General features: G+C 35.9%; 1 protein-coding gene across 3 annotated transcripts in view; it reads right to left on the reverse strand.

Moving 5' to 3' along the window:
* USP33 (ubiquitin specific peptidase 33) overlaps positions 1-12,941 on the reverse strand; it is a 57,931-nt gene that overhangs the window by 20,434 nt on the left and 24,556 nt on the right. For all 3 annotated transcript variants that reach the window (XM_021678160.1, XM_021678159.1, XM_044914538.1), the window contains 6 exons: positions 12,012-12,125; positions 7,952-8,030; positions 5,682-6,099; positions 2,721-2,861; positions 1,321-1,436; positions 67-239 (listed from right to left, as the gene is read on the reverse strand). In XM_021678160.1, coding sequence (XP_021533835.1) covers positions 67-239; positions 1,321-1,436; positions 2,721-2,861; positions 5,682-6,099; positions 7,952-8,030; positions 12,012-12,125 — 1,041 coding nt within the window. The remainder of the gene's footprint in view (positions 1-66; positions 240-1,320; positions 1,437-2,720; positions 2,862-5,681; positions 6,100-7,951; positions 8,031-12,011; positions 12,126-12,941) is intronic.

The raw sequence follows: 12,941 nt of genomic DNA on the forward strand, positions 1-12,941 counted from the left end.
GTTCTGCCAGTACAGCAGAAACAGCAGTTTTAACACTCAATTAATACAAAGAAAATACACACATACCTCTTCACATATTCCATGAAAAAAGCTATCCACCCTTGTGGAGCATATGCTTCGCCACATGATCCTGCTTTGACTATAGAAGTTGGGTGACTGGATGAATGCAGCTTAGCAAGGTCTTCCTTGCCGGGAATTGGCAAGGACAGATCTTGAAAGGTCTCGAGGGTTACAGACACCTAAAATTGTTTCGTGTTTAAAATGGAATGAAAATAATCCAACACAAACATAATTATAAGAACAAATCTCAGACTGCACAAAGCAATTTATAAACAAAAAAAGAAAAAAAATCTGTAACAGTAACAGCAATAGCAAAAATACTTGCTCTGAACCAGGTGCTGTTCTAAATTTAATCTTCACATAAACCTTATGTGGTAACTACCAACATGCCCATCAGTCAAGGACACTGTGGCATAGAGAAGTACATTCAGACACTCTAGACTCAGTACCAAACTCTTAAGCACTACTATGGTATTTATTTTTGGAAATGACCTCTCATGATAGTTTTTAATGTTTTTTAAAAAAGAAGTAAAACCTGCTATGTAATTTTTAAATAGCTGAGAACATTTCAGGATGATTCCATTTAAATATCTGGTACCCAAATAGCTACATTAAAATGATCCTCTTGAAAGCCCTTAGATTTGACTTATGAAACTAATATAATAATTAAAAACTTATTTTTGAGGTTTTTTTGAGAGAAGTCATTTTATATTCCTTAATTCTGAGATTTAGAGATATGATTAAAAAACTCATGATTTTAATTTATGCTCGTGTGTATCAATCTGACACTACCTTTATTATCTGAGCCCTAATCTTAACATAAGAAAATATTTATAAGCCACACCACCAAATGTAGAAGATACATTCACAGCCTTGTGCCTGTGAATAGCAACAGTTTCCCAGCATATTAATTTTGCCAGCCTTGGGAGAATATGCATGTGTTATCATTTACTGTTGCTGAGCAACACATCACCTTTATATGTGACCAGAAATGAAAAATTGAGTTAATTCTTACTGCTGATGCATTCCTGTCCAAGGACAAGTCAAGACCCATCCTTTCAAAATGTTGCTATTACTTCCAAAAAAACAAATTCTACTCCTAGAATCAATTTATACTGATGTAAACACAAGAAATGCATGTATAACCCTCAGCAGCAAGGAGAAAAAATTAAACATTTCATTCCATTTGTCAGGTTTTTGTTTTGTTTTAAAGAGCATTTGACAGAAATTCCCTGTGTATTATAATTCCCTCATACTCACCCTGTCACAAGTCAGACACTGCACTGAACTAATAATTGTTCCATCAAATATGTCTGAAATAACACTTCGGTATTTCTTATGCTGTTTTTTTCTCTTTGGAGATGGTGCAGATTGAGCTAGGATTGAAAAACAAGCGTAGAACATTTTTTTAAAAAATCAAGGAAGTTCCTTTAGCATTTTTCTCTGGAATCCTTAACAATAAAAATTTACTATGCCAATGAAATTTTATCCAAATACCGTTCAAGAGAATTACTTAAAAAAAAAAAAAAATCCCTAAGAGAAACCAAGATGAAATAGGAGGTGTTTGGTCTCCTCAGCTCAACTTCAATCAGAATAATTTTGCTTCTACTTATTTGTTTTTGCAGCCAAGTAAGGCCTTATTTGAAAAAAGGATTCTATAATTAAGTTTTGAGAGTTTTTAAATATATTTTGGGCACAAGCCCTTTGTCAGCTATGTGATTTACAAGTATTTCCTCCCAATCTTATTTTTTCAATCTCTTAATAGGATCTTTTGCCAAGAAAATTTTTAATTTTTTCTTTTATGGATATTGCTTTTGACATCTTTAAAAAACTTTTTGTCTAACATGAGTTCATGAAGACTTCCTCCTTCTTATGTTTTTTCCTAGAGTTTTCGAAGTTTTACATTTTATAATACTGGAATTCTCATACACAGCCAAGTAGGAATGCAAAATTATACAGCTATTCTGGAAAACAATTTCATATAACAGTAAGCATAAAACTAATGTAAAACCCAATAACCCCATTTCTGCGTATTTACTCTAGACAAACTTACATTCACACAGAAACCTGTACACAGATGTTTATAGCAGCATTATTCATAACCGCCAAAAACTGGAAACAATTCAAATGTTCTTCAGAGTGAATGAATAAACAGTAGTATAGTCATACAATGAAATACTACTCCGTAATAAAAAGGAACTATTCAGACATGCAACATGACTGTATCTCAGATGCATTACACTAAGTGAAATAAGCCTGTTTCAAAAGACTATGTACTATATGATTCCATTTATATGACATTCTGGAAAAGGCAAAACAATAGTAATAGAGAACAGATCAAAAGGGCTACAGTTTGGGGACGGGTAGGAGGATGATCTGATTACAAAAAGGTAATATAGGGAATTCTTTGGGGGTGTTAAAACTCTTCCATATTCTGTTTGTGGTGGTGGTAACAAGAATCTATGCAATGTGTTAAAATTCAGAACTCTACACCAAAAGAGTGACTTCTTCTCTATGTAAATTTGTGCCACACACACACAAAAATTTCAAATCATGGTTGTATAAAATTATGCTGTCAATTTTAAAGTACTGAATGGTATTTCATAATTAACACTTTAAATTATCAAAGCAAAGGAATCTGAGTTAACTGAAACTTCTACCTTTTTTGTGTGTGGGTGCCAATCCTGGCCACATATTGCCTGATTTAGGAGGGCTTGCTGATAAACGTGGATTAACACCTTCATTTGATGGGAGGATCTGTGATGTAGACAGGTCATTCAAATGGACATCAGTAATATAGTCTGTAATATTTAAAATTTGTATTATTATCTCAAATAGTAAAATTATCCCACTTATCAAATAATATTAACTAATTTAAAGGTTTCTTCATTTGAAATTTTGAACACAATTCACATTAATAAATAACAAGTGAAATATTTGATAGACAAGGTCCTCGCTAAGCAAAGTAACAGTGATTTTCCACCTAGGAATCCAAATAAAGCCAAAGAAGATTGTATTTGTTCTCATTTAGTATTTTTTAATATTTGTGATAGTTTTTTTTTTTCTTAAGATTTTATTTATTTGACACAGAGAAAGCGACAGCGAGAGAGGGAACACAAGCAGGGGGAGTGGGAGAGGGAGAAGCAGGCTTCCTGCGGAGCAGGGAGTCTGCTTCTCCCTCTGACCCTCCTCCCTCTCATGCTCTCTGTATCTCATTCTCTCTGTCTCAAATAAATAAATAAAATCTTTAAAAAAAAAATAAAAAACTTTAAAACCATGTAAGAGAAAAAAAGGTCATTCTCTCAAATTAACATTATAATCAAAATCTAAGAAGAAATTTAGGCATAAAGAACAAATTATTTTATTCCTACTGTGATAAAAGGAAATACATTCCTTTTATCAGGAAAGGGCCTTTTTTAGAAGGAAATTATGAATCAGGAAAATAAAAGTTTCTTGACAGCTATCTTGAGAGTTTGCTGTTTGAATCCTAGTATATAACACAGATTCCCCGGCAAGGGACTGTGCTCAATCAGTATTTGAGTGAGGAAAAGAGAACTGCTCATAAAAGATCCTAAAACAGAATGACTTCAGGGATTTTTCCAGATAACGCAAAATAAGTGACTTTTATTACTTCCACATAGGGCATTTCTCATGATTTCATCCATGACTGAAAAAAAAAAAGACTACTTAATACTAGAGGAAGAGGGGAGCCTGGGTGGCTCAGTCGTTTAAGCATCTGCCTTCAGCTCAGGTCATGATCCAGGGTCCTGGGATCGAGCCCCATATCGGGCTCCCTGCTCAGTGGGAAGCCTGCTTCTCCCTCTCCCGTTCCCCCGCTTGCATTCCCTCTCTCGCTGTGTCTCTCTCTGTCAAATAAATAAATAAAATCTTAGAAAAAAAAACACTGGAGGAAGAAAGTGTAGGAGACTTACTCTAGGACTTCCTGAAGAGAATATAGTATTATCAAGGACAGGGATTGGCAAATGTTTCCTGTAAAGGACCTGATAATAAATATTTTAGGTTTTGCATGCCATATATGGTCTTTGTCACATTTTTAAATCAGGTCTTTGTAAAATGTAAAAGCTCAGATCCTTAATCTAGGTCATCAATTAGTCACTACGTATAAGAACAAGTCTGCTACGGAATAATAAAGAACCACTATGTCCCTTAATCAGGCTTTTGACAAGGAAGGCCTGAACAGCAGTCTACAGCAGCCTAGGCTAAGTCTTTCAATACTGACATTTCATGTATTTATTGACTAAACAGCTTCTAAACATATCTAAACTTCTAAACATAAGGCCACTATAATTAAGGAGCCTAACATGTTTTCCTGACTAGAATGCATTTATGCGCTGTACAGAGGTGAACCACTAGTATTCCCGTACTCAAGGAAATAACCTTTTCCTCAAGAAGGAATTTTGGGTTCATTCAATACCAATAAATTGTTTAGTAGTTTCATTCATTAGAAATTACAGAAGAGGGCGCCTGGGTGGCTCAGTTGGTTAAGCGACTGCCTTCGGCTCAGGTCATGATCCTGGAGTCCCGGGATCGAGTCCCACATCGGGCTCCCTGTTCGGCAGGGAGTCTGCTTCTCCCTCTGACCCTCCTCCCTCTCATGCTCTCTGTCTCTCATTCTCTCTCTCTCAAATAAATAAATAAAATCTTTAAAAAAAAAAAAAAAGAAATTACAGAAGATAAACCTTTTTATATTACTTGTCTCTCACTTATTTTTAAGATCAGAGAATTTAAACTTCTGATGGTTTTTTAATATGCTTTAAAAAACTAAAGACCAGGGGCGCCTGGGTGGCTCAGATGGTTAAGCATCTCTTCGGCTCAGGTCACGATCTCCAGGTCTTGGGATCGAGCCCTGAGTCAGGCTCCCAGCTCAGCAGGGAGTCTGCTTCTCCCTCTCCTCTGCCTCTCCCCCTGCTTGTGCTCTTTCTCTAAGTGAATAAAATAAAACCAAAAAACTAAAGACCACATTAAACCAGATAAATTAACTCTTGAAGAAATGAAAGTAAAATGCAAAGCAACCCAACTCAATTATCTTTCATCTGGCCATTTGCTCTCTTCAAAAGAACACTGACTAGTATTATGATATAATCTATCATAACAGGGTTCATTATAAACTCCTACATCAAAACATATGCCAAATATTTCGTAGCTGATATGACTCCCAATGACAGCAATCTAAATCGAAAAGTGTGTAAGATTACAAAATTGCAATTTAGGTTATTTTGCTTTTTCCCCAGGATCTTAACAGAATATGCATAAAATGACATTAATTTAACACTCACATGCAAATATTGCTAACTCTACTAGCTGAAAGCCCAAAAGTAACCACTATTTAATTCTTTTCTTCAAACTGAATTATATAATGTGATATACTGCACACAAAGTATTAAGCTAAAGCTACTAAATAGCCTATTCTGCTTTTATGTTAAATAGACTGTGAACATTAACACGTAAATCAGAAATGTTCTGATTTTACTCAGATGCCATGCTGATTTTCCCCCCAAACATCAGAAAATGGTGAGTTATAATCTTAAATACAAATATGCTAACTTGCACGCATTGTCTACAAATGAAACACTACCATTTTCAAAGTATTAAATTGTCACCTGAAGCTCTGCTGTGTATTTGCACTTTGACAGTTTCCTGGTTGTTCAAGTCAGCTGTTTCAGATACAGAGTCTCTATCTTTATCTAGTTCTCCTTCAGAATTTACTTTATTAATCTTATTGCACATCTTCTCTTTTTGCCAATCTTTTGACATTTCAGAATTGTTCTCATCGTCCTGAATCAACATTGTTGTTTCGTTATTATCTTCAGAAAAGCCTCTAGAGCCATTTTCATTTTCTGCTTTATCACTGTTGCTACAAGATTCACAGGATTGAAAATCTACATCTGATTGGCTCTTGTCTTCTTCCATGGTCTCCTCAGTCGTTATAGTTTGAGGGTCTTCCTCAACTTCCATGACCTGTTCTTTTAATTCTTCATGAAGCAGATCCATTAAACATCGAAGGAATTCTTGAGCATCCTAATATATAAGCAACAGAGATATTACCATTTCATTAAAAATATGTGCACATAGAAAATTAAGAAAAAAATACATGAACTGTGCTTATCAACTGATTTCTAAATGTGCAGGCATTATACTGAGGAAACATCAGGCACTGAAGGGATGGGAAGCACTATGTTCTAAAAATTTATGTAAATAAAACAGATTTAAAAACTGAAGATGATCTAGAGGTAGGCTTTTAGTACTGCTGCTATTTTTTAAAAATGGAGAAGGCATAAAGAAAACATGGACTTGCCTCATATGACAATTAGAATTCAGAGTTGTCCTAAATTCAAATATTTTATAAGTTTGGCTTAAAATTAAAGTTTCATTCAATCTTGTACTATACCTCAAAGAAAAATCCCTGATCAACTTGGAATGCTTTTTGAAAATACAAATCTGTGGGTAGAGGGGTATGCAAAATGGGTGAGGGGAAGTGGAAGGTAGAGGCTTCCGGTTATGTAATGAATTAGTCACAGGGATAAAGGGTACAGCATAGGGAATATCGTCAATGGTATCATAATAGTGTTGTATGGTGATAAATGGCAGCTACACTTGTGATGAGCAGAGCATGACGTGTTATATTGTCGAATCACTATGCTCTACACCTGAAACAAATGCAACACTGTGTGTCAACTATACTTCAATTAAAAAAAAAAAGAAAAAAGAAAATACAAATGTGTAGACCCAACTCACATCTACTAAATTCAGTGTCTGGTGATCCAGGAATGTGCATCAGAAAAAATTAAAAGGGAACAGGTATTGTTTTGAAAAAGAAAAATATGTGAGGGCCAGGTGTTAACATTAAAGGAAAATATATAAAGCTACAATAATTGAAACTGCCATCACTACTACTTCAAAAAAAATACAAGTCAATGAAATGAATTAGAAAGTCCAGAAACAGACCCTATAAAATATTAACATAAGCATAAAAATTAATAAAGAAGAAATTTCTAAAATCAGATAAGAAAATTCTTAAATTTGTAGTTTGGTACAATCAGTAGTAATGTGAAAAATAAAATTTGGATTGTAACACAAAATAAATGACAGATGCAGAGAATTAAATATTTTGAAAATAAAGCAGGGGCGCCTAGGTGGCTCAGTCGTTAAGTGTCTCCCTTCGGCTCAGGTCCTGATCCCAGGGTCCAGGGGTCGAGCCCCACATCAGGCTCCCTGCTCAGAGGGAAGCCTGCTTTTCCCTCTCCCACTCTCCCTGCTTGTGTTCCTGCTCTCGCTGTCTCTCTCTGTCAAATAAATAAATAAAATCTTTAAAAAAAAGAAAGAGGGACGCCTGGGTGGCTCAGATGGTTAAGCGTCTGCCTTCGGCTCATGATCCCAGGGTCCTGGGATCGAGCCCCGCATCGGGCTCCCTGCTTGGCGGGGAGCCTGCTTCTCCCTCTCCCACTCCCCCTGCTTGTGTTCCCTCTCTTGCTGTCGCTCTCTCTGTGTCAAATAAATAAAATCTTTAAAAAAAAAAAAAAAAAAGAAAGAAAGAAAAGAAAGCATAAAATATAGGTGGAAATTTATCTCTAGATGTGCAACATTTTGAAGCTAAGAGCACTAGAAAAGAGACATATTTATCAACTCAAAATTTAACAATTTCTAGAAAAATATAAAATTACAAGAAAGGTGGAAAAATATAAACTAAAAATATGACAACAGGTTATTATTCTTGGTAAATAAACACACAAGAAGTGATGACCTAAAACATTGGACAAATAAATTATAAAGGAAGAAATACAAATGACTACATAAAAGCATAAGGCATAATGGCATTGTGCAAACTTTAATTAAAGATTAATGTTATGAATGAAAAAGAATGAAGACTTACCTGCTGAGAATAGCCCCGAAATGTTGGATTTACTGTTTTAATTCCTTGAAACAGAGTAGTAGGCACAACAGAGCCTGGCCTGAGTAAGAAAAAATTTTAATGAGAAATTTGTGACTTTCACTTTTCATTTTAGAAATTTAGCAATCAAGAATCCAAGCTGTTAGTGTTTCAAAAAAAACCACTAAAAATTGTCCAGTATTATGTTTCATAGGCTCACCAGAACAGCTTACTAATGACACTCAAGATATGTTTTAGGGGCGCCTGGGTGGCTCAGTCGGTTAAGCGACTGCCTTCGGCTCAGGTCATGATCCTGGAATCCCGGGATCGAGTCCCACATCGGGCTCCCTGCTCGGTAGGGAGTCTGCTTCTCCCTCTGACCCTCCTCCCTCTCATGTTCTATCTCATTCTCTCTGTCTCAAATAAATAAATTAAATCTTAAAAAAAAAAAAGATATGTTTTATTGCTCTTCACCCTAATGAAAGGATCATGCTCTACTATGATTTTTTAAAAATACTTATAATTACTTAAAAACAAAATTTTAATTACTTAAAATTCCTGGGATAATAATTAAGATAAATGTACCCAGTACATTATCTAAACAAGACTATTCTGAATTCCATGTTTTTATTTGAGTACAGCTGACATAAGATTTTAAAACCAGCATCGAGTAACCATGAGAACAAAAATGAGAAGTCAACCAAATGTGAGATTTAACCACTTTTAGAATTCCGTACTGACACTTCTGCAGTTTGGTAAGCTTTCAGGAATATTAAGTTTAAAGTACAGAATCAGGACAAAGAAGCTTAAAACACAGCAGTTAAGGGGTAGTTCTAGCTACACAGAAAGGAATTTAGAAACATTAGAGCCTGTAGGAGCACCGGATAACACAGTGGGAATAAATGACAATGGAGGATTCTGGCTCTTTAATATTAATATTAGAGATATAAATGACATCTACTTCATATCCCAAAAGAACTCATTAAAATCATCCTCAATTTTTTTACAAAAAAATAAATTCAAAATGGATTAAAGGCCTAAATATAAGACCCGAATCCATAAAACACCTAAAAGAAAACATAGGCAATCTCTTAGACATTGCCCTTAGCAACATATTTAGGGATATGTCTCCTTCGGCAAGGAAAACCAAGGCAAAAATAAACTATTGGGACTACACTAAAATAAAAGGCTTGCACCCAGCAAGGGAAACCATCAACAAAACAAAAAAGCAACCTAGCAAGTGGGAGAAGATATTTGCAAATGATATATCAAATAAGGTGTTAATATCCAAAATATATAAAGAAGTTATACAATTCAACACCAAAAATAAAACCAAATAATCTAAAAGATGGGTAGAGGACCTGAACAGACATTTTTCCAAAGACATACAGAGGGCCAACACACACATGAAAAGATGCTCAACATCACTAATCATCAGGGAAATGCAAATCAAACTCACAAGGAGATATCACCTCACGCTGATCAGAATAGCTAGTATCAAAAAAGAATGAAAGAAAGGAAGGAAGGAAGGAAGGAAGGAAGGAAGGAAGGAAGGAAGGAAGGAAGAAAAAGAAAAGAAGAAAAGAAAAGAAAAGAAAGAAAGAAAGAAAAAAAAAGAAAGAAAGAAATTACAAGTGTTGGCAAAGATGTAAAGAAAAGGGAACCCTCATGCACTGCAGGTGGGAGTGTAAATTGGTGCAGCCACTCTGAAAAACAGTACAAAGATTCCTCAAAAAATTAAAAATAGAAATACTATATGGTCCAGTAATTCCACTACTGGTATTTACCCAAAGAAAATAAAAACACAAATCCAAAAAGACATATGCACCCCTATGTTTACTACAGCATTATTTATAATAGCCAAGATATGGAAGCAACCTAAGTGTCCATCCATAGGTGAATGGATAAAGATGTGGTATATATACAATGGAATATTCATACAGTCACAAAAAGAATAAGATCTTTTCATCTGCGACAATATGAAAGGTCCTAGAGCGTATTATGCTAAGTGAAATAAGTCAGAGAAAGACAAATACCAAATGATTTCACTTATATGCGAAATCTAAGAAACAAAACGAATAAAACAAGCAAAAAAAAAAGGCTCTTAAAAACACAGAACAAGGGGCGCCTGGGTGGCTCAGTCGTTAAGCGTCTGCCTTCAGCTCAGGTCATGATCCCAGGGTCCTGGGATCGAGCCCCGCATCGGGCTCCCTGCTCCGCGGGAAGCCTGCTTCTCCCTCTCCCACTCCCCCTGCTTGTGTTCCCTCTCTCGCTATGTCTCTCTCTGTCAAATAAATAAATAAAATCTTTAAAAAAAAATAAAATAAAATAAAAATAAAAACACAGAACAAACTGGTGGTTGCCTGAGGGAAGCTGGGTGAGGGGGATAGGTGAAATAGATAAAGGGGATTAAGAGGTACAAACTTCAAGTTATAAAATATGTAAGTCACAGATCAAAAAGTAAAGCATAGAGAATATGTCAGTAATATTGTAATAACATTTTATGGTGACAGACGGTGACCACACTTACCATGATGAGCATTAATATATAGAATTCTCTAGTCAATATGGTATATACTTGAAACTAAATTGTATGTTAATTATACTTCAATTAAAAAAAAAGAAAGAAAAGCCGTTCTCTTTTCCTGGGACACTAAAATCAAAGTAGTAACAAATTTTTGTCTCATTTAAGAAATGTTCTTAGTAGGGGGTCATATATGTCGAAGAAAACTGAAGCACTCAGGAATGTAAGAATGTTAAAACTTTACTAATGAAATTTTTACATTAGAAATCATTAACGATTTCAAAGTCTTACAAGGTTTTCTATCATTTATTTTTCTTAAAGATTTTTATTTATTTATTTGACAGAGAGGGAGAGAGAGAGAGAGCACAAGCACAGGGAGCGGCAGGCAGAGGGAGAGGGAGAAGCAGACTTCCCACTGACCCCAGAATCATGACCTGAGCTGAAGGCAGACACTTAACCAACTGAGCCACCCAGGCACCCCTTACAAGATGTTTTTTTTTTTAAAAGATAGCTTTAGTGACTGTTTTCTTACAGGAAAGGTTGAGCAGTTCTCAGGAACCTTTAAAAAGGACTAATGGTAAGGGGCGCCTGGGTGGCTCAGTTGATTAAGCCTCTGATTTTGGCTCAGATAATGATCTTGGGGTCCTGGGATCAAGCCCTACTTCAGACTCCTTACTCAGCAGGGAGTCTGCTTGTCCCTCTGCCCCGACGTCCACTCTCTCACTTTCTCACTCTCAAATAAATAAAATCTTAAAAAAAAATGGGGTGCCTGGGTGACTCAGTCGTTAAGTGTCTGCCTTCGGCTCGGGTCATGATCCCAGGGTCCTGGGATCAAGCCCCGTGTAGGGCTCCCTGCTCTGCGGGAGGCCTGCTTCTCCCTCTCCCACTCCCCCCTGCTTGTGCTCCCTCTCTTGCTGTCTCTCTGTCAAATAAATAAATAAAATCTTTAAAAAAAAAAAAAAAAGGACTAGGGCGCCTGGGTGGCTCAGTTGCTTGTGTCTGCCTTCGGCTCAGGTCATGATCCCAGGGTCCTGGGATCCAGCCCCGCATCTCCCTCTCCCTCTGCCTGCTAATTCCCCTGCTTGTGTTCTCTCTCTCTCTCAAATAAATAAATATTTTTAAAAAATAAATAAAAATTTTAAAAAGGACTAATGGTAAAAGCAATTTTCCAAATAGTTCTAAAACAAAATTAGTAAAATATTACACCAATTATTCTTCTAATGCTACACTTTAGAGCAAATAAGCGTAAAGAGAAAAATGAACATTCATGTTAAGTATCTATGGTCTGATTTTAGCATTGTCAGAATGCCTACTCCTGCATTACAACTCAAGCGTCAGTAATCGCAGCTTTTGCAGTTCAACACTAGATGTCCAGTCCAGATACTTCAAATGGATGTTCAGTTTGAAATATAACATGCCCTAAAATGAACTTGTCTCAAATCTACTTTTTTCAGCTCTATATATGTGCACCTGCATCCTTTTAATATTTGATACTCATTTAAAAACATAATAAAGAGAATAAATATATTAAGTACATACCTGCTTTTATGCCACAGTTCTGTCATCAGTTTGAGATAACTTTTACAAATGGCTGGTTTCTTATCTGTTCGAGCTAGTCCTCCACAATCAAGAAAAAACTGTGTCAAAGGTGGGCTAATTAAAAAAAAGAAAAATGTTGAAGTGGAATCAAAGCTTAATACTGACTGACTTCCAGGCATTCAATGAACTGGCAGCATATAGAGCCACATATCTAGTATTACTTTGCTTCCTTTTACAGCCTCACATGCACTTCTTCATATTCATGTTCAACCCATTCAAATCAAATTTGATCGCACCATTATCAGCCTCCTCAATGCTGCCAGATCCAGTCAACACCTCTCACTTCCCTCTTAATAGCATTTATTTACAGGGGACCTACCCCTCATTCCTCAACAACCATTCTCTAACAATGATGAATTTTTCTGCTTTTCTTCTTTACCTCTGGCAACTCTTTTCCCTCTTTATTGTTCTTTCTGCTCTTACCAGATATATAAGTATCAAGGTTCCTTAGCATTTGATCCTATAACTTTTCCTGTCTTCCCTATATACTCTTTTCCTGGGGTGACCTTAAATTTTCATGCTCATGCCAAAGACAGTCAAATTTAAGAAAGGCAAATGTCTCATCTAAACTCCAGATTTATAGCAAATACCCAAATTTAACATAATCAAAATTTAACTTTCAAGTGAATCTACTCTTCCTACAAGCTTCTACATCTCAGTAAGTGGTACTACTACCTATCTGGTGGCTCAAGTTAGCAATTTAAAAGGCAATATTGTCTTTTATGAGCCTGATTAGCTGGAGGGAACCTCTGTGAATCTATTCAAATAGTTACAGGAAATGGACTGGACAAAGGACCAAACCCTGACCTGCAACAAACTGGCTACCCTAAAAAGATATTCCATGCAAGTGGAAATGAAGAGAATGGATAC

Source organism: Neomonachus schauinslandi, chromosome 4 (genome assembly GCF_002201575.2).
Source record: "Neomonachus schauinslandi chromosome 4, ASM220157v2, whole genome shotgun sequence".
In the NCBI taxonomy this organism is placed as follows: domain Eukaryota; kingdom Metazoa; phylum Chordata; class Mammalia; order Carnivora; family Phocidae; genus Neomonachus; species Neomonachus schauinslandi.